The 22,630-nt window shown below is 39.0% G+C and overlaps 1 protein-coding gene across 5 annotated transcripts in view; it reads right to left on the bottom strand.

The window, feature by feature from the left end:
* Positions 1-22,630, bottom strand: part of POGZ (pogo transposable element derived with ZNF domain) — a 53,797-nt gene that overhangs the window by 26,827 nt on the left and 4,340 nt on the right. For 4 of the 5 annotated variants that reach the window (XR_010321541.1, XM_064282586.1, XM_003409462.4 and 1 more), the window contains exons 2-3: positions 7,106-7,227; positions 4,755-4,913 (exon numbers count right to left, since the gene is read on the bottom strand). Coding sequence is in view for 4 of the 5 variants with exons in the window: in XM_064282586.1 (XP_064138656.1) it covers positions 4,755-4,913; positions 7,106-7,226 (280 nt within the window). In the remaining variant the exon portion in view is untranslated. Of the gene's footprint in view, positions 1-4,754; positions 4,914-7,105; positions 7,228-9,452; positions 9,598-22,630 lie in introns of all 5 variants that reach the window. The other variant, XM_064282585.1, reaches the window with a different exon arrangement.

Below are 22,630 nucleotides of genomic sequence, written 5' to 3' on the forward strand. Positions count from 1 at the left end.
GTAAGATTCTATGCTTTTTGAAGGCAAGACCCATGTCTCTTACACTTCTTTAATGTATCATCACAAAACCTAATATATGAACACACAGTATGAATGTGAAATATGTTCAAGTGAATTGAAAAGAAAATCCCTTATCTTTCCTTCACAGATCTGGAGGTCACACAGTTCAGTATTTTAATAATTACCACTGAAATTTCAAAGCGTGGTCCTAGTATTTTAACAATTACCACTGAAATTTCAAATCATGACCCAACTACTCCCTAATCTACTTTACTTATGTATGACACATACAAAACAAGCAGATACTCAAAGGAGAAAGGCCACATATCAACATGACATGGGTGGAGAGTTAAAAAGCTTCATAGAAAAGCGGTTTTTAAACGTTCCTTAAGAGTAAAGGAAATGATTTGGTGAAGAGGGCAAGGAAAATGCCTGACCCAGCAATCCCACTTCTAAGACTTTATACTACAAATAATAATGCCTGAGGATGTTCCCTACAGCACTATTTGTAATTATAAAAAAGTTGGGCTCTAGTAAATGTCAAACAATAGAAAAATGCATACATAAATGGTTATACCCGAAAATCAGAACACCATAAACTTCTAATGGAAATACAAACTGGTACAATATTTCTGGGTGGCCATTTAACAATATCAATCAAAATCCTTAAAAACTGTAATGTCCTTTGATACAACAATAGAACGTTTAAGGATGTCTTCCCGGAACTAATTAAGGATGTGAGAAAAGACAGATACCGAGAGATTTATTCTAGCTCAACACCCTCTTACAATCAAATACTGGGAAATACAATCAGTCATCAAAAATGTTAAAGGTAAATATTTATAAAAACGGGAAGATAGTCACTATATACTAAGAAAAAAAAGCCAGCGAAAAGTACAATCCCATTTTGTAAACAGTAAATCACTCCAGAGTACAAAGAAGTATATAAAAAGTACATATACAGTAAAACTTGCAAAAGCCAGAACCTGTGTAAGGTGGAAACCTATCAAAGAAGGAAAACTAAAATATTTTCCACCAAAATCAGTGGTAGGAAAGTGGTAGGGCTGCACACTGTCAGAGGGGGAAAACTTGTGAGACCTGGAAAAACAAGGCAGTCACATCAAGTTCTGGCTCTCACAGGTTTCACTGTATATACAGAATAAAAGTTAAAAATAGTACAGTAAAACCTGTGAGAGCCAGAACTCGCTGGGACTACCTCACCTTTCTAGGTTTCCAAGTTTTCTGCCTTTGACAGGGTATGGGGTCTTAACACTTTTCTATCGCTCTCTATTAAGAATCCTACCTCATAAACACCCAGAAGTGTTCCTTTTTGATTTTATAAGCCTAGAAAAGAAACTAAACCATTTTTTATGACTTGCATGTTTATTCAAATTATGTACAGATATTTTCATACACTATTCAAACAAAGATATGGGTATAAAGTTCACTTTTTAATAAAAATACCTAACGTCAGCTGCTTAGTTTGTTTTGGTTTTTTGATGAAATTATTAAAAGAAATTTCTAAGTCCATAGCCTTATCAAAAAACTCTTGGTCTCCTTTAACTTTTCCAAATTCCTTCAAAGCCTTTATATAGCTGAAAACTTGTGTTTGACTTAAAGGCTCAGGTTCTTCTAACGGTAGGTCTTCATCATCTTCATCATCGTCATTAGATTTTGAGTCTATAATTTCTTGCAGGTTTATATCGTCCATTTCTGTGGCAATTTCTTTGTCGATATCAACATAAGTTGCAGCACTGACCCTATTTTCTGGAACACCACTATAAATGTCATCTATTGCATCCTGAATCTGCACAATATTATCAGGCTCGATAACTGTTTCGTTTTGTATACTGTCACCACTGTCAAACAAGAAACCGCAGTTCTTAAAGCATTTTCTTATGGTTTCTTCCTTAATCATTTTGATTGATCGCTTAAGAAATGAAATTGTATCAAGGACATCAATTTTCCCTGAAATCTCTGATACCACCTTGTGCATCTCAATGTTGGCAATCACTTTTTGAAGCAATAGCTTCCTGTAGTTTACTTTAATATTTTGGATAATGCCATTATCCAGAGGTTGTAGGACTGAAGTTGTGGATGGTGGGAAAAAAATTAATTTAATATTGGACAGCGGCAGTGACCGATGACAACTAGCATTGTCAACAAACAAAAGAATGCTTCGATTTTGTTTTTTCATGCTACTATTGAGTTTATTTAAAAACTCTTCATAAATATCTCCTGTCATCCAAGCATTTTTATTCCATTTCCATTCTACCGAAAGCTGATTAATTTCGATATTCCTGAAACACCGAGGTTTCTCGCTCTTTCCAATTACCCATGGTTTCTCAAACGTCCCATCTGCAAACGTGGTCAAGAGGATGGTAAGCCGCTCTTTTGAAAACTGACCCCATGAGCATTTTTCCCCCTTCATTTTCAGGGTCCCATTAGGCATTGCCCTATAAAATAGAGCAGTCTCATCGGAATTTGCAATGTCTTTAGGATCATATCCCCTTATGATCTCTTTTAATTTTGTGAACCAGTTTTGAACAAGATCTTTGTCAACCTCATTTGACTTCCTACAAGCTACACTGCAAGAGATTCCATGTTTTCTTTTGAAGCTCTGAAGCCACCCATTAGATGCTGAGAATCCATCAACGTTTAAAAGCTTCGCTGTTTCCTTCGCCTTTGCTTGCAGGATAGGTCCTGAAATAGGAACATTTTTGGCGGAGGCTTGAAGAAACCACTCAAAAACAGATTTGTTGATTTCTGCGTAATTTCCATCTCTTTCTTTCTTGACGTTTACGTTGGTGCTGCTCATGTATTTTTCAATTATTTTATCCTTTTCTTTCATAATTGAGTAAATTTGCGTCTTGCCACACTTGAACTTAATTACAGCTTCCTTGACGGTCTTTTTCTCTTCAGTAATCATTCTGACAACGTCAAACTTTTCTTTCAGAGATAAATTTCTCACTCTCTTGTCCGTGGCTGTGAAGGAATAAGCTTTTTTAAAAAAGGAAACAAAAAAGGAAATAAGTTCTAATAAAAATTAAGGAATTTATGATCTTATCTTCTAGAAAACGTGAATATCTCTAAAAAAAAGGAAAAAAAGAAAACTATCAACATCATATGATAAAGTTAGTACCCTTCAGTAAAATATTTAAGGGAAAAAAAACCATGTGAGAAGAATGTTTTTGCTTTTGTACACACTGAATGTGTTAAGTGAGGAAATGCTTCTCTATTTTTTGGGCAAAATAAGAAATTTGGAAGGGAAGAATTTCAAGGATATGAAGGAGTGGATTTTGAAAACTGTAATGATGTGTCAAAATCACAAACAGCTAAAGTGAAAATTAAAAGTTAAAGATAAGGAGGGGAGTAAAACCCCTCAAAACCTGTTGCCATCAAGTCGATTCTGACTCACAGCCACCCTACAGGACAGAGTAGAACCGCCCCCATAGGGTTTCCAAGCAGCAGGTGATGGATTCGAACTGCCCACCTTTTGGTTACCAGCCTTAGTTAGCTCTTAACCACTGTACCACCAAGGCTCCAAGGCAAAGAAAAAGAGTGCTTTGCTAGATTTTAAGGCAAAAATAGGAATTTATTAGTATCTCTTACCTTCGTCCAAACTTATGGATATTGTTCTCTGCTGGAAAAGATTTACAGGCAAAAAAAAAAAAAAAGGAAGAAAAACAAAAACTAACACAAAGAAAAAATGTAAAGAATAGACAGACTTAGAGAACAGCAGCGATGCACGGTACGCGCTCACACAAAGTAACAATGCAAAAGGAAGTGGAAGACTGAGCCTTCATCTCTGATTCTTGTACTTCTTGGAACTATTGCTGGCTTTCCCATCTGCACTTCCTCACATTCGGATTGCGATACCAACAATTTTCTGATTCTGTCCGCATCTTGCAGGTTCCGGCCTTCAGAGACTATTTATCAGGCTAAAGTAATTGTTTCAGTGGAAAATATTTGAGTTTTCCTTCTCTGACAGGTTTCCACCTTACAAAAGTTCCGGCTTTAGCAGATTTTACTGTAATTATATCCAAGTGGTGGGATAACGGTTTAATCTTTTTTCCTTCCTTTTGACTTTTCCTAGTTTCTAATTTATCTACAATGCACTTATTGTTCTTGTATTAATTAAGCTATTTTACTCTTAAAGGAAGTAAAGTCCCTTCCAGCAATGCAATGATTCTATGAAGGTGCCTACTCTAGTCAGGAGTCTTGAGACATAACTGCCAATAATTCATCTTCAGAATGTAGAACCAGAAATGAAATGAAAACCAATAGGACACAGCCTCTTTGGTCAATAAATACACTAAAGGCATGAGGACTATTTTGCCATTTTCTTCAGGTGGACAACCCTATCCTGTCTTCCACACCAAGGGACCAATAACTAAATGAATCTGCCAGAGAAAATAAAGAACAAAGCTACCCTGGGAAAGTTCTTACCAAACTAGTAAGGCTCTTCCAATCAAAACAAAAACAAAAAAGCCAGATCTTTTTTAATAGTCAGGAACTTTAGGTATCCATTTTTTCTCCCAGAAATCACCAGCAGCAACAATTCAGCCCTGACTCAGAGGGAACAGCAGCACCTACTGAATAGCTACCCTGTCAGGGAGTCATTAAGAAGGTCACTCTCTGACTAGCAGAAGTCATAATAGCACCTAATCAATAACGGGTACACCTGACCCTAAAACCTTTTTTATTCTCTCACCCCTCTAGCCCAGGAAGAATTTCCCAATAATCCCACTTACCATTGTTGTTGGCAATTAGTGTGACAAGAGTCTTCTTGGCACTGTCGCTGTTCTGTGCCCCACTGCTACTAACGGTGGTAGATGTAGAGAGGTGCCCAGCAACAGAAGCATGGGCAGCGATGGGCACTGGAGCCGAGGCTGGCTGCTGGCTCACAGAAACTGTGGGGAAGGGGAGGCACAGTCACTTGGGAGACAGGGACAGATGACACCAAAGGACACTGCTCTAATCTTCCCTTTCCATCCTGTTGTCTCTTTAGGCAAAGTTTCCTGTTTTATTCATAAATCTAACTGTTCTTCTGGCTTCTCCTCCTACATGTCCCTCATTCTACCATTTAGACACAATCCGTTCTTCGTCTCACATTTCCTGGTTAAGTTAAATCACAAGACCAATGAACCAGGATTTTAATATTTTGCTTATATAGCACTAACAAACCTCTAGGACTCAAAGATTTATTAACATCGCCACAACTGGTATTCATAACCATATAAATTAAGCCATCCACGAGACCCTGAACTGTGTACTGTTTCAGCCTAAACCAATGCCGTCTTCAGGTCTCAAGGCAGAGAAGACAAGAAAAAAGAGAGCAGGTGGTACAATTAGGTGGAGGGGCTTCCACCCCCACTTTCTGAAGTTAGGGCAATCTAGAATTTGACCTGGCAACATCGCCTTTAAAAAAGAGAAGCTAACAAGCCTGAATTTATTGGCTGTCCATCGGGCAAACACAAAGCAATATTCTGTTCAGCTCAAGTTCATGATGGAAAAAAAAAGCTCTGGGAAACTGTTTTTTGACGGGGTACATAAATGAGTGCTGAGACACACCACCATTTCACATTCTTGCTCATACATCCTTTGGGAACAGTACTGCCGGATGTTTGATCAACACTGGTTAAGCCCATCTTTCAGTCTTTTTAATGAGTTAAAACCAATGTTTCTAGCTTTGCAGATGAGGAAATTGAGGCATTTATAGGCTAGAGCACTGAAAGGAAAAGTAGCACCAGCGCTACGAGATATCCCTGGATTCTTAAAGTTCCTCTCCACCTCATACTTTCTTAACCAAAAGGCCATTCAGGTCAATGTAAACATGGCATAGGTTCACAACAAGATCAAAAGAGTTCTTTGATAGTTACCAGGGAGGGGAGGGGTAGGGAGGGGAAGTCACTAACTAGACACTAGACAAGTCTTAACTTTGGTGAAGGGAAAGGCAATACACAATATAGGGAAAATAACACAACTTGACCAAGGCAAAGGAGAAAAACTCAATGAAAAAAAAAGAGGCAACCACAGGAAATAATATTAACATGTACAACCCTACAACAACAGTAAAAACTAACAACAGGTTACAAGCAGATACATGGGTAGATATGTACACTGAATAGCAGAAGGAAGGCGTATGAGTAAACCCACATACATATACAGGTTAGGCTGTGGATATTTTTACATACATATTTGTTTGTACAGCATGTATATTCATATATAGAGCCCAAAGGGGACAGTAACAGAAGCTTCATGGACACATCCAAACTCCGTGACGGACTGAATTACTGGGCTGAGGGCTGGGAACCATGGTCTCAGGGGACATCTTGCTCAATTGCCATAACATAGTTTATAAAGAAAATGTTCTACATCCTACTTGTGGTGAGTAGCATCTGGGTCTTAAAAGCTTGTGAGTGGCCATCTAAGATACACCTATTAGTCCTCTCCCGTCTGGAGCAAAAGATAATGAAGAAAACCAAGACACAAGAAACAGTTAGTCCAAAGGACTAACGGACCACGTGAACCACAGCCTCCACCAACCTGAGCCCAGAAGAACTAGACGATGCCCAACTATCACCACCAATCATTCCGAATGAGACCACAATAGAAGGTCCCGGAAAGAGCAGGAGAAAAATGTAGAACAAAATTCAAATTTACAAAAAAGACCACGCTGGTCTGACACAGACTGGAGGAACCCCCTAGACTATGGCCCCCTGACACCCTTCTAACTCAGAAGTGAAGCCACTCCCATAGTCCACCTTTCAGTCAAATATCAGACAGGCCTATAAAACAAACAATAACACCCATGATGAACATGCTCCTTAGATCAATCAAGTATACGAGACCAAATGGGCAACACTTGCCCAAAAAGCAAAGAAGAGAAGGCAGGAAGGGGCAGGAAAACCAGACGAATGGAAATGGGGATCCCAGGGTGGAAAGTCGGAGAGTGCTGACACATTGCCGGGATTACAATTAATGCCACAAAACAATCCGTGTTTAAATTTTTTAACGAGAAACTAATTTGCTCTGTAAACTTTCACCTAAAGCACAATAAAATGTTAAAAAAAAAAAAAAAGATCAAAAAACCTTTTGTTACCTGTAGTTTTATCCACCGAATTATAATCTTCAACTACAGAGTCCTCAATAACATCACTGATCTTCTGCCATGGCTCCAACTCCTCCTCCTCACATTCCATAAACAGGTCGGTGTCTGCCATGCTGTAAGAAAAGAAAAATAAGATAGTGACCTAGGAACGGGGGAAATAGTTTCATGCAAAATATAGGTTCAGATACTTGAATCCACTGGTAACCTATCCCTTTTTTGCTCCCTTTTCCCACACTCCACCATTTCCCCTTTCTTCCCCCAATTTCCAGGGGTCCAAAATCACAGCTTTTATTGTTAAATATTAGAATCCCTTCCACAAAAAATTATTCAATAATTAGAATTAAAAATTTTATGAAAGTTTAATTTATAACACCTAGGGCTGCGACTAGAATGAAGTGAGTGTGGGGTGAAATCATGCAATCTCAGGGTCAGATCCTGTTGATTCAAAACGGGTATTTCGTTCATCATGAATTTTTTTGTATTAGCATTTATCTTTTTTAAATGTTGTACAAAAATTGTATTTATCTTGATTACTTGAGCCTTTTCACACTCTTGCGGTGAGTGCCTCACTTGACGTGCCCTAACACCAGCCCTATTACTGCTCCGTACTTCTAGGAAATTCTAGAGGATACTCCATGATTCTGGGGTCTTCTTTTTAATTTGAAAACACTGCCTAAGTTACATACTTCTTTTAAAAATAAAGTTTTTGCAAATGCAAACAAAGAACCATTGCTATTCTGCCTTCCAAATTAGCTGACTATGGGTCAGTTTGTCTTGGAATGGTAAAAGCATTACTGCTCAATGATCAAACAGATTTTAATGCAAAGGCTCTCAATAATTTTTTTACGATGCTCTTACGAAAAACAAAAAACTAGCTGTTCTGTTTATTAATCAAAAAACCAAACCCAAGCTGTCGAGCTGATTCCGACTCACAGCAACACTACAGGACAGAGTAAAACTGCCCCACAGGGCTCCCAAGGCTGTAATATTTACAGAAGCAGACTGCCACATCGTTCTCCTGCGGAGCGGCTGGTGGGTTCAAACTGCTGACCTTTCTGTAGCAGCCAAGCACTTAACCACTGCACCACCAACCCAGACCAGTGCCGTCGAGTCAATTCCGACTCACAGTCACCCTACAGGACAGAGTAGAACTGCCCCATAGAGTTTCCAAGGAGCGCCTGGCGGATCTGAACTGCCGAGCCTTGGGTTAGCAGCATAGCACTTAACCACTGCGCCGCCAGCGTTTCCTCTGCACCACCAGGGCTCCTATTAAGTAGCTAGGTCTACACCACTTGACGATAGTAGTTTGTATGATGTCCAACAGATGGTGCCGTTTCCCCTGAAAATTTAAACTATCCTGCAATGCCCCAGTGAGTTGACTATAGCCAGGTGCAGTTTCAGAACCCCAGTTTTAATGAGTGAAGTGTTTAACTTGATTCTAACTGCTCTCTATTTTGATTATTTCTATCTTTCCAAACCAAAACCACAAAGAGGAAGGAGTAGTAAAGAAAGAAAAAGATCAAAGGGAGAAATTTAAATTCTCTTAGTTTCATATCTAATTTCTATATATGCAAAACAATGCTAGCCATAAACTGAATTAAGAAAAAATCCACACCACAGGCATTCTTTGAGCCAAAGACCACTCAACACAACATCCTTGTATTTTCCAGTCTAAAAACAACCCAGTGCGGTCGAGTCGATTCCGACTCATAGTGACCCTATAGTAGAACTAGCTCCGTTAAAAAGATGACATTCTAAACATTTTTTTCTAACTACTTAATTTGATCCCATTGTTCCTTGCAGTGCAACCTTCTTAGAGCTTATGGCCAACAGATAATTAATGGATAAATATCAAACACCCACCAGAATGTGGAATATAAATTGTGGATAACATCTGCAGATGGTTTTCAAGGACCTTCTTTCAGCCCTGCTCAGCTGCAAGCAAACTCCATACATATGCTAAGCAATCTGTGGACAGCCTATCTGAATGCAAATTGTGGTTTTCAATGTCATGCCTGTGGATATTATTTTAATAAACCCAGCGCCACCGAGTCGAGTCGGTTTTCCGAATTATTTTAATAGTACATCCAAAAGGTTGGTGTTTGCAGTGCAATGAGTTTCTTATATATGGCCCTTCTGGTCCTGGGTTTATAATTCTGCAGAAAATAACTGGTTGGGCTGAAGAGGCCCCTGAGATTGGTCTATTTTACACACCCTGAAGGGACTGGACAGTCTACTATGCAAACAAGATATGTAAAACCACCCAAAAGGATTAAGTGGGGTGGTGGGGTGGTGGTAGTGTTGGTCAATTACAGAACAAATTAAGTGACTGGCCTACCAAGGGGACTGGTGGGAGGGTCATGACTTGAAATTCACAAGAGGTAGGCCAATCCCACAGAGGTTGAGGGAGGCCTCACTAACATCAACAGGAGCCTGGAACAGAGTGCTTCATTTGGACCTGGAGTCCCTGCAGTGACAACATCCTAGACACAGAAGAGAGAAAGCTGTTAACACTGGATATGGCGTGAAATGGCTAGAGAACAGTGGCAACCACAGCAGAGCCCTGCAACAGAGAAAAGGTGGCAGCAGCAGTACCAGTGGTGGGAGCCAGGAGATCTGCACGAGGAAGCTCAGTGGGCTTGTTGACCCATGAAGCAAGAGAGAGAGCTGTGCTTGAGCCTTTGGGCAGGAGGCTCGAAGGTGCAGTGGGGTGCCTCCAGGCACTTTGTGGTAGAGGTAAAGAGCTGTAACACTAGTGGTAGCAGGGAAGAGGCTGAGAAGGTACTGCCAAAGAAAGGCCACCTGCCTGAAGGCATGGCTGAGAAGCTGCGCGCTTCTTGGTTGGAAGCTGTCCTGACTGAAGAGCTATATCCTGTCTCCTGAGTTGTATCCTGTTTCTTAAAGCTGATCCTGATCCTGAGTTGTTGCCTGTTACTTCCCTCCCCTAATAAACCACATAATCATGAATATGCTGTGAATTTTGTGTGGCTATTGTAACAAATTATTGAACACAACAGGTAAGTAGAGAGTGGGGAAGACGGCTGGTATGAGAAAGGGTGAAAAAATTAAGAGTAGAGGTATGTGTCTGACTACCTCATAGGAAATCAGCTTTGTGCTGATGGTGATTATCTCTCCTCCCTGTGAATTTAAACGGCTTCTGTCACTGCTAGAACTCAGTCTTTCATCAAGTATTTACAATATTTTAAGAGACTAGATTCTTTGCTATGTTTTATTTTGTGAAACAAATTTTAACAATACTAAAAGTTTCTTCAATCTGACCATAAAAGTCAAATTATGTCCCTCTTCCCACAAAAAAGGTACTCTAAAAAATGGAAAAGCTGGAAAGGGTAGATCTGGAAAGATGGCAAAGAAAGATGTTTATGTCCTGACTACCTTTTACCAAGTACGAAAAATAACTCTTCTGGGGTATAAGTTCTGCCAAGACAACCATGTAAATCAAAAGATTCAGACTGGAAAGAGAAACCCAACTTAACAGAAAATATTCATGTTTTTACAGTGACAATATGGCTTGTCAACTCAGAAAAATAATAAGTCTGCTGACTGAGCATATTTTATAGACTTATACCCAAAACATCTCTGAAACACACTGAAACCAAGTTTTCAAACACTTAGTCCTCCATTCTGATCTAGACTCTTTATTTCAGATGTGATCATTCCTTTCACTTCAGCTTCTACAGCTCAGGGTCAAAAAATTAGTTCTATTGAAAAGATGAGCCATTCCACAAGAGATAAAACAAAACAAAGAAAAAAAAACGAAACCCAATGCTCTGGAGTCAATTCCAACCCAAATCGACCCTACAGGACAAAGTAGAACTGCCTCACACTATTTCCAAGGAGTGGCTGGTAGATTCGAACTGCTGACCTTCTGGTTAGCAACCAAGCTCTTAACCACTGTACCACCACAGCTCCAGATAACAACCTAAATATTTGGCAAACATTAAAAATAAAAAATGCAAATTCAGCATCCTTCTTGTAGTTTTCCAGTTATCAAAAAGTATCTCCGTTAACACAATGAAATGCTGTATTTAGTATCTCTACCAAGATGCTCAATTAAAAAAAAAAAAAAAATTCTTTTGAGTGGTCCGTGGCATCGTCACCTTTCAAATATTTTCAATCAAAGAGGAAAGGAGTTAAAATGTACAGATCTTCCCAAACTATTATTAAAATGTACAGATCTTCCCAAACTATTATTCTAGTCAGGTTTTAACCTCTTCCCACTAAACCTCCCCCTCCTCACCTATCAGTTTGTCACACTGGCTGCTTGCATGTTGCTATGATGCTGGAAGCTGTGCTACCAGTATTTCCAAAACCAGCAGGGTCACACGGTGGATAGGTTTTAGCGGCGCTTCCCAGACTGAGTCTAGAAAGGAAGGCCTGGAGATGTACTCCTGAAAGTTAGTCAATGAAAACCTATAGATCACAACAGAACATTGTGTGACTTGCTTGCTCTGGACATGTCATTAAGAGGAATCAACTGCTGGAGGGCATCATGTTTGGTGAAGCAGAGGGCCAGTGAGAGGGAGGGAGGCCCCTGGCGAGATGGACTGGCACAATAACCTCAGTGATGGACTTGAACATGCCAGCAATCGTGAGGATGACACAGGTCTGGGCGATGTTTCATTCTGTTGTACATAAGGTTGCCATGAATTTGAGTCAACTTGACAACAGCTATCTACCTATTAAAATTAACATAATTTCTCATACGGAAAAAATAAAGTGCTTCTCTTTTCTCTTCCCTATTATTCTGCTATAAAAAAAAACAGATGTACTCACAGGCCTGGATAATTCTCACATTTAAAAAAAAAAGTTGAAATTCGATCTTTACTTGATTCGAATTTCAGGGACATTTTAACTTCCTTTCAAAACTTGCCAGGTAAAAACATGTATTTAAAAAATTAAAGGCCAGCACATAAGGAACACAGACAAGGAATATAGCTGCTTCACCAAGAGGAAAACTTAGGGCAGTAAATTAGAGAATCATACTGGAACCACATAAAATGGAAAACTTTCATCACACTACAACCATGAGTCTCTGAATCAAGGTTGCAGCGATTCCTTTTCTTTTTAAATGAGATATAACTTCTTTTTCACTTTATTATGGAAAATTTTAATACAAAAGTAGTCAAACATGTATCCATCACCCAGCTTCAAAAATTACCAAAAGGGTGAGGTTGCACAATGCTTACTTTAAGTGCTGTCAATAAGTTGAACACCTGTAAAAAGTTGGACTGGCAAAAGCTGTGTGACAGACATGTTTATATCGACAGGAAAAAAAAAAAAAAAAGAGTAGCTGCTGAGGCTGCTTATGTACAACCCAATATCTCATGGAATCTGGTTCTTTCTCGAGGTTTAGGGTCCTGGTTTCCTAGGACATCCCAGGTAATTGGCCTAATAACATGTTTAATGCTTCTGCTCTACCTCTTTTGTTGCATAGTGCCTGGGGTCTTAAAAGCTTGCAAGCGGCATTCCGAGGCACAACAGCTGGTCTCTATTTGCCTAGAGCAACAGAGGAGAAAGGAACATCAGAAACAGGAGGAGGAAACGGAGTGTGCTGGTAACCGCCTCCACCAACGACTGCCTTCTTTGCCATGAGACCAGAAGTGGATGGCGCCTGGCTACCATTACTGAACATGTTGATCAAAGATTCAAAAGAAGAATTCTGATCAAAAGGAAGAAAATGCAGAACAGAGTATCAAATCCTCATGGACTCCGGACTTTCTGGAGCCATGTAGGATAGATGAGCCTCTGAAACTACTGCCCTGAAGTATCTTTAAACCTTAACACAAAAACATTCCCTTAAGTCTTAAAACCAAACAATAGTTTAGCTTAACTTGTAAAAAATACCTGCCTTGAGCATTATGCTCTTTTAAGAACTATCCATATGGGATCAAATTAACAAAGCAGCTTGAAAGATTAGTTAGGAACCTTAGGGTGCAGCAAGTCTTTGTTAACAGGGGAGGAACAACTCAGAAAAGGAGAGCAAAGGATGGAATCAATGTCACTGAATTGTACATGTAGGAACTGTTGAATTGGTGTTATGTATATTCTCAACAACAACAAAAAACTTAATTACCAACTCAAAACTTGCTTCATTTCTAAGCCTCCACCCTCATTATTTTGAAGCAAATCCCTAACATCATATTCATAATTATTTTGGTATATAGCTCTAAAAGAAGTGCCTGGGTGAGGCAGGTGGCTTGCAAATGGCTGTTAACTTATAGTTGGTGGTTTGAACCCACCCAGAAACTCCGTGGAAGAAAAGCCTGGCAAACTGCTTCCATAAAGATTACAGCCAAGAAGGCCCTAGCTATTCTGTAACTATGGGGTCACTGTGAGTTGGGGGCCAACTCAACGGCAGCTAAAAGCTCTAAAAGGACTCAAAAAGATCACAGTACCATCACATGCCTAAAAAACAATAATCCCTTAATAAGAAATATCTAATCAATGTTCAAATTTCAAATTCTCTCAAATATCATACTTTTTAAAAGTATGTTTGAATTAGGGTCTGAATAAGGTCCACACATTGTGATTATTTGATAAATTTCTTAAAATCTACAGATCCTCCATCTTCCCTGCCCCCTCCCGCCCCAATTTATTTGTTGAAGAACCAGGTCCCTTCCTGTAGCTTCCTATAGTCTAGATGTCACTGACTACATGCCCATAGTATTTAACATGTTCCCCTGTACTCTATTTCCTGAAAACTGACAGCTGGATCTAGAAGCCTGATTAGATATGGGTTTAACTTTTTTTCTTTCAAGACTACTTCTTCTTAGGGAGTGGTGTATTCTTTCATCAGGAGGCATGCTCAAATGCCCGGATCCAGTAACTCATTAGGAATGAAAAATTGGTGATCCTCTAAATCTAGCATTCCTTCTTCATTTATTAGCTGGAACACTTCTATAAAAACAAAACAAATCCAAAAAACCAAACAACTTCCCTGTATCTCCCATCTGGTTACCCGCTGGTGCAGTTCACACAGAAAAAGTCAATTTATCCTGCCCTTGATTCTGTCCTGCTTGATCTTTCTCTTTATTTACTAGTTTTCAAAACAATAAGCTGATTCAGTAGCATTCCCCGAAGTGACCAATAAACTTTTTCTTAAACTATCATTAAGATATCACAAATATAAACATATTCAATGCATTTTAATCCACTGCAGTTATCTTCACTGATACTCAAAATGTCCTATTTTGCCTACTGGGAACTTTTTCAGTTGGCCGAGTCCTTCTGACAGAACCCTAGTGACGTTTGATAAAATCCTTGCTATCTGATAAAAGATACTCCAGGTTCATCGCATATATTTCCTGCCCCAGGCCTATAATTAGCCATTTCTCTAAGAAATCCTGTTTCTTTTGGTGGGAAATGACATTCCAAGACCACAACCTAGATGGCAAGGACCCTTCTGCTCATTTTAAATATGAAATTGCCTCCATACTAACCCCCAACTATTAGTAAGCTATCATGAATTTTGCTCCTAAGTCACATAACAGAAAAATTTCACAACCACAAGCAGCATGTCTTAGAAACTTAAAAAAATGTTTTTTTTCCCTGAAATTTTTATTTGAGATGTTTCAGTCTTGAGAGTACTTATAGTTCTTAAACATAAAGTTAGAAAATTTCAAGGTCAATATAAGGAGAAAATCATAGATTAACAAAGAGGACACAGTTTAATCAAGGCTTTTTGCAAGTAACTAATTTTTTTGATGGAAATTTCAACTTGAATGACACACAATATAAAAAATTAACTACCTGCCCAGGAACAAAGACAAGAAGCCAGAGAGGGACAGGAAAACTAGAACTGGGGTAGAAAGGGATAGGGGGAGAGTGCTAACACAATACGGACTGCAGCCAATGCCATGAAACAATTTGCATATAAATTTTTGAATGAGAAACTAATTTGCTCTGTGAACTTCCACCTAAATCACAATAAAAAATTAACTGCCACTGTTGCTCGTACAAGCTCTTAAAAGTCTAATGAGAAGCTGATTCTTTTAAGACTGTCTTCTTGAATGCCAGGATATACACAGATCACCTCAGAGGTCTCAAATTTCTGAACTATTCCTAACAAAAACGTATCTACAGCACAGAGCTAAGTAAGAATCTTTTTCAAGCTAGCTGGGGCGGGGGGGGGGGGCTGTTACATAAAGCAAAAGGCCTGCACCTTGATTTTAAAATCAACAGTTCATTTCTGCCTTCAACAAAATTTCCAATAAAGCTAAAATCTCATCATATTCCAGTGTTCTCCATCACCTACCGGGCATAGCCCAAGCTATGCATCTGCAGAAAAGGACTTGGATTCAACTGCTATGTGTAGCTTAAGGGAAACTATGGCTTACTGCAAAACAAGTTCATAACAAGTGCATTAAGGAATCTTCACACAAGTCAGTGGATTTTCTCCAACTCATTGGTAGTACTCAAACGGGGAGAATTCCTCCCACCCAAGGTACATTTTGGCAATGCTTGGAGACACTTTTTGTTGCCATAACTGGGGTATGTGTGGGTATGTGTGTTACTGGTATCTATCTAATAGACAGAGGTCACGGATGCTTCTAAACACCCTCCAACGCACAGGACAGCCTGACAATTATCCAGCCCAAAATGTCACCAGTGCCAAGATTGAAAAACTCTGATCAAACCGAATATGTTCTGGAGAAGGAAAAAAAAAATTTTTTTAAAGCATTCCATATTCTCTGTGCATAAGAACTATATTTCCTTTTAAAATATTTATCCTTTCTGCAATAGAAATGAGGAAAACAAGGTTCCTATGAATTGTTCAAATAGCTACACCCTATAAAGTTAGAAAAAAAAATTAGCAGAACACATACAAACCTAGTTTGTTTCACCCTATAATCATTTCCTGTGAAACTTGATCTTATCTTCATATTCATCTGACAACTTCTGTGCCACTCTTGCTCTTGCCCACGTACATAATTTCTCCTCATAAAACTGCAGAATCATGTTAATCTTTCACAGTATCTGTTATCAGTGTTGACTAGTGAAAGCTTTTTGTGAAAATAACTTCCCCAAGTTCTTTTGTCTAATCCCCATTTCTAATAATTTTCTAGTTATAGCCTTTACAATTAATTCCTCCCCTGGTTGCTTTTGTTACATATATCAACTCTTCTTGTTTTTTCAACTCTTGAATCATTTTCTCAGAAGGCACTGCATCAAAATTACATGGTGCAAACTCATTTCTGTGTTCTTCCTCAAAAAAAGTCTTATTGTTATGCTTGAACTTCAAGGTACAGTAGTAGGTCTGTAGCTCAAAGCCAAAGGTTATGATAATAACAAGTTTAAATAGAAAAAGCTTAGTCAATAACCCAAACTCTACCTCTCATCAGCTGTTTGGTCTGTGGCTTGTTCTTTTGTATAAAACACACACACACACACACACACACACACACACACACGGGCTACTTAGGAAGTATTATTGACAAAAATGTTTAACCCGAATCTAACTAAGCTTTTAGACTTAACTTCTAGTTGATAGGAAATACAGCAGATAGTGGAATAAGTTAAACACTACCAAAAGAAAACAGTGAGATAAATTCGGAAGGTGTGACATTCCAGAAGGAAATGATCAGACAAATGCAGAATATGGAACACTCTATTTTTTTTTTTTTTATAGCACAGTCTCTTTAAAAAGTCGATGTCTCTCACACACACAGTGTGCAGGCCATACTAGATTTAAAAAAAAAAAAAAGATAGACATAACAACCAGTCTAACGTGTATACCTTTATTGGATCCTGGCTCATAAAAAAGCTATAAAAGGTATTTTACGGGAAAATGGGACATGTAAATACACACTAGATGCTAGATGACATCTGGGGATTATTTTTTATTTTCTTAGAAGAATAACAGTATTAGTTATGTATAAGAATGTATTTATTCTAACAAATGCATGAAATATTTGGTAGAAATCTCATGATTATCACTTCCACGTGGTCTGGCAAATATATAGACATTCTGGCTTATTTCACATGAATATGAAATATGCCAGCCTATTTTTTATATTTGGCTATACCCAAATGTCAAAAATCATTGTGTCTAGGTGGCTGATTCATTGTAGGTGGTTGTTATAAGCCTTTCAACTTTCTTATATGCATGAAATTTTCTCAGCAAGAAGTTGAGGGGAAACTACCTACTCATATATTGGTTATAATGTTTTATATTCCTATGTTTTGCCATCCTCTTTGGCATTTATCGAAACAGTAGCCTTACGGAACTTTCTGATAACACGTTTCTAGGAGTAATTCTCACGAAGTATACATACGTGTTTCTTAATAATTAGACAATATAGTAAGTGAACCTTAGGTGGGTTATACAGACTATCAAGAAGGTATTGTGAGATGAATTGAACACTGCCTTCTTTCAATAATCCAATCATTTGCTGACACTTTGGTAACCTAGTTGGTTTCTGTATTTTATAGTAGTAATTGTATGTGTAACATACTTTTTGTGCATACACTAGGCTTTACTCTATGCTACAGCTAACATAGGACTACTGGTCATAACCCATGGTTTCCTGTCTTTAGCACTCATTCCTTCATCCATAATATGGATGTAGATATACTTTTTGCGGGGGAGGAGACTGTACCTTAAATGCTAGTAAATACGGTAGTTGTTACTAGTTGCTGTTGAGTCAGTTGGACTTATGGTGACCCATGTGTGCAGAGTGGAACTACTCCACAAGGCTTTCAAGGCTGTGACCTTTCAGAAGCAGACCCCCAGGCCTATCTTCTGAGGCACCTCCGGCTGGTTTGAACCACCAACCTTTCACCAAGTAACCGGGCGCTTAGCTGTTTCCACTACCCAGGGGCTCCTGGCACCTACGGTAGTCTGCTTTATACTTAAGGGGCCTGGGTGGTGCAACCAGTTTGTGATAGGCCAGTAAGTGAAAAGTTGGTGGTTTGAACTCACCCAGCGACTCCATAGAACACAGGCCTGGCGATTTGCTGCTATAAAGATCACAGCCAAGAAAATGGTATGGACAAGTTCTATTCCACAACACATGGGGTCACCATGGGCTAACCTGATGGCAGCTAACAATTTTACAGTCAGGTCCTATATAACTAGCTAATCAGTAAAAAAATAAAAAAGAAAACAATTGTTAAAAGGCAACACAGGGAGTCCCCGGGTTACAAACGAGATCCGTTCCTAAATCTACCTTTCAGTCAAATTTGTAGGTAAGTCAGAACAGGTACATACAGTTCTTATTTAGTGTCAAACGTTTGTCTAAATATACAATACATAGCTTACCTTTTTACGTATATAAAATATACACTTCCAAATACACAGAAACATCTTAAACACAATACAGTACTTAATAGTTAATAATAATACAGTAATAATAAAACTAAATATGGTACTGTGCTGAAGAAAGAACTGTACATGTGTGTATAGGTAGATATACCAAAACCCACTGCCATTGAGTTGATTCTGTACTCAACTAGAGGGCAGAACAGGACTGTTCCCTACGGTTTCCAAGGAGCTGCTGGTAGATTCCAACTGCCAACCCTTTCATTAGCTGCCAGCCATAGCCCTTAACTACTGTACCACCACAGCTCCATGTGGGTATACAATACTGCAAAAAAAAAATAGTTTCACGAAGAAAAAACATGATGAGTTAAGGTTAACACTCTCATTCCATTGATCTGTTGCAAACTGGAAGGGGCATTCATAAGGTATGTGAATTTGCCCTCACTTTGAAACAACTGAACTAACCCCTACGCACAACAAATTCATCATCACAATGACCTTCACCTGCTGCACATGTAGCTTTTAAATCACTGAAAAGGCTTCCAGCCTTTTCTTGCACTAAAGTAAGGCTAATACGCATATTATGCTGATTTTCACCATCCAACCAAATTATCCATAGCCTTTTCATTTCAGTAATTAAACCACTGTGTTGCTTAGTAATAGCTGTAGCTTTCATTGGGGCAAACCCTTCACAGGCTCCATTATTCTCACTTTACCCTTTAAACTTGTTCTGATTGTTGACAGACTGTACGTAGCCTAACACTTATTCCTAAGACTGATGGCATTTCACCTCTTTCCAATCACTTTATTTCCAGTCATGATTGTTTTTCCTTTTCTTTGATGCTTCACTATCACTTGCATTGGATTTATGCTTTGGAGGCACAGTTAATAAGAGGAAAATTTAAGCCAAATACAAAGTTACACACTCAACAGTGTTAGCAACTACATGATCTGATTTAAAGTGGCGTACACTGTTCTTCTCCGAGTCCTCGAAGCGCTGAAGCTGTGCAATGTTTTCATGGCTGTCACAAAGTAGTGTGTGCATTCATTAATTATGAACCATTGTATTTAAGTCAAATTTTTAATACGGGCAGTCCCCGGGTTCCTAAGTGTGCCTTTCAGTCAAATTTCCGGGTAAATCAGAACAGCTGCATGTAGTTCTTACCTAGCTTTACTTTAGTGGAAGAATGGAGCCCTGGCGGTGCAGTGATTCAGAGCTATGGCTGCTAACCAAAAGGTCAGCAATTCAAATCCACCAGGTGCTCCCTGTCCTATAGGGTCGATGTAAGTTGGAATGGACTCGACAGCAATGGGTTTGGTTCGGTTTAGTGGAAGAGGCCTGAAGCCTCTTCAATGATTTAAAAGTTGCATGTGCAGCAAATGACAGTGACTGTGATGAAAAATTTGTTGTGAGTAGAGTAGAACTGAGTAGGGGTCAGCTGAATCGTTCCAAAGTCATGGTAAACTCACGTAACATTAAAGGGTAAGTAGAAGTTGTGCTAAGTGCGGTGCAAATGTTCATCTATCTTCATGTCAAATTAGACCAGGAAAACACCTGTTTTCTAGCAAACTCCACCCCCCACTCCCAAGACAGATGTGTGTCTTGAAGCTTTGAATTCCCTCAATTTGTCTGGTTCTTTCACAGCTGTAAATTCCAGGACTGAAGAATCCAGGGCTGCAATTCCCTGCTAGTACAGTGGAATAAATCAAGATAAAAAGAACATTTGGAACAGAAAAAAGTTTAAAAAAAAATCTCAATACCACCACTCTCTCATTTCAGGGTGAGAAATAAACAATTGGCAGGCATTTATGTTTTCAAGTTACATAAATTTTTGTCTTTAAAAAGGAATAATTCCAGAAAACCTATAGGATGAATACTTAATTTGGCTATAAAATTATGACTAAACCTGTAATAAGCTTTTATTTATCCAGTCTTTTCCATGTCCCATTTTGTCCCTCAGAACATCTAACTGTAGTGTAATATATAATAGTCATAATGAGCTTTTAAATAGTCTTAATAACCTAATATTTCCAAACACAAAATACTTTCCTCTTGTGTGGCAGCAAAATCTATCAAGAAATATCCACCATATATCTATGGTCAACTGATTTTCGGTAAGGGTGCTAATAAGTCCATCCAACCAGAAAAGAAAAAAACCTACTGCCATTAAGTCGATTCCGACTCATAGCAACCCTACAGAATACAGTAAAACTGCTGCACAGGGTTTCCAAGGAGTGGCTGGTGATTCGAACTGCCGACCTTTTGATTAGTAGATGAGCTCCTAACCACCGTGCCACCAGGGCTCCAGGAAAAGAACAGCCTCTTAAATAAACGGTGCTGGGACAACTGGATCTCCACATGCAAAAGAATGAAGCTGGACCCCATACTTTGCACCACCTACATAAATTAACTGAAAATGGATCAAAGAACTAAAACTATAAAACTCTTAGAAGGAAACACGACAGTAATGCTTCAGGATCTAGTTTTTGACAGTGGATTCTTAAGTACGACACAGAAAGCACAATGACAAAAGAAAAAATAAACTGGGCTTCATCAAAATTAAAAACTTTTGGGCATCAAAGGAATTTATCAACAAAGAGACAACCTACAGAATGGGAGAAAATATTTGGAAACCATATATCCGATAATATACAAAGAACTAGAACTCAACAACGAAAAGGCAAATCGAATTGAGAAATGGCAAGGTATTTGAATAGACATTTCACCAAAGAAGACATACAAATGGCCAACAAGCCCATAAAAAGATGCTCAACATTATTAATCATTGAAGAACAGCTGCCTTCAAGTCAATCCTGACTCATGGTGACACCATGTGTGTCAAAGTAGAACTGTGCTCCACACCGTTTCCCATGCATGATTTTTCAGAAGCAGATCACTAGACCTTTCTTGTGGGGCACCTCTATGGGGACATCGCCAACCTTTCCGTTTGCACCACCCAGGGACTGCCATTAGTCATTAACCCAATGCTGTCAAGTCGATTTTGACTCACAGCAATTCTATAGGACAGAGCAGAACTGCCACATAGGGATTCTGAAGCTATAATCTTCACGGAAGTAGACTGCCACATCTTCTTCCTGTGGAGTGGCTGGAGGGTAGATCTTTTGGTTAGCAGCCGAACGCTCCAACCGCTGCACCACCAGGGCTCCTTCCATTAGTCATTAGGGAAATGCAAATCAAAACTACAATGAGATACCACTTCATACCCACTAGGATGGCTATTATCAGAAAAACAGAAATATCCAGTGTGGTGAGGATGTGGAGAAACTGGAATCCTCATTCACTATTGGTGGGGCTGTAGAACGGTCCAGCCACTGTGGAAAACAGCATGAACGGTCTTAAAAAGTTACACATAGAATCTCCATACGATGCAGCAATTCCACACCTATATATACAGCCACGGAAACCCTGGTGGCATAGCGGTTAAGTGCTTTGGCTGCTAACCAAGGGGTTGGCAGTTCGAATCTGCCAGGTGCTCCTTGGAAACTCTGTGGGGCAGTTCTACTCTGTCCTATAGGGTCGCAATGAGTTGGAATCGACTCGATGGCACTGGGTGATTTCTGGGATATACAGCCAAAAGATTTGTAAAGCAGGGAATCAAAAACAGATACTTGTACACCAATGTTCACTGAAGCATTACTCACAATAGCCGAAAGGTGGCAACAACCCAAGTGTTCATCAACAGAGAGAATGAATAAATAAAATGTGGTATACACATACAATGGAATATTACTGGGCCATAAAGAAAAATGCAGTTCTGACACATGCTAAGACATGGATGAACCTTGAAAACATTATGCTGAGCAAAACAAGTCAGACACAAAAGGCCAAATATTGTATGATTTCACTTACATGAAATATCTAGAACAGGCAAATGCATAAAGACCAAAGTTTATCAGTCGTTGCCAGGGGCAGGTGGGAGGAGAAAATGGGGAGGTACTGCTTAAAGAATATTGAGTTTTCTGTTAACGGTGATGAAAAATGTGGAGAAAGTATTGATGGTTGCACAACGTGGTCAATGTAATCCATGTCACTGAATTGTACATGCAAAAATGGTTGAACTGAAGAACAAATGGTTGAATTGGCCAATGTTTTGTTACATGTATTTCACAACAGAAACTTTAAAATATTTTTTAAATAAAAGCAACCAAATATTAGTTACGTGCTCTTTATTAAAAGAGCAACTAAAGCATCAGTAAATTCCCCATTTTATAGT

Source organism: Loxodonta africana, chromosome 3 (genome assembly GCF_030014295.1).
Source record: "Loxodonta africana isolate mLoxAfr1 chromosome 3, mLoxAfr1.hap2, whole genome shotgun sequence".
Lineage (NCBI taxonomy): Eukaryota > Metazoa > Chordata > Mammalia > Proboscidea > Elephantidae > Loxodonta > Loxodonta africana.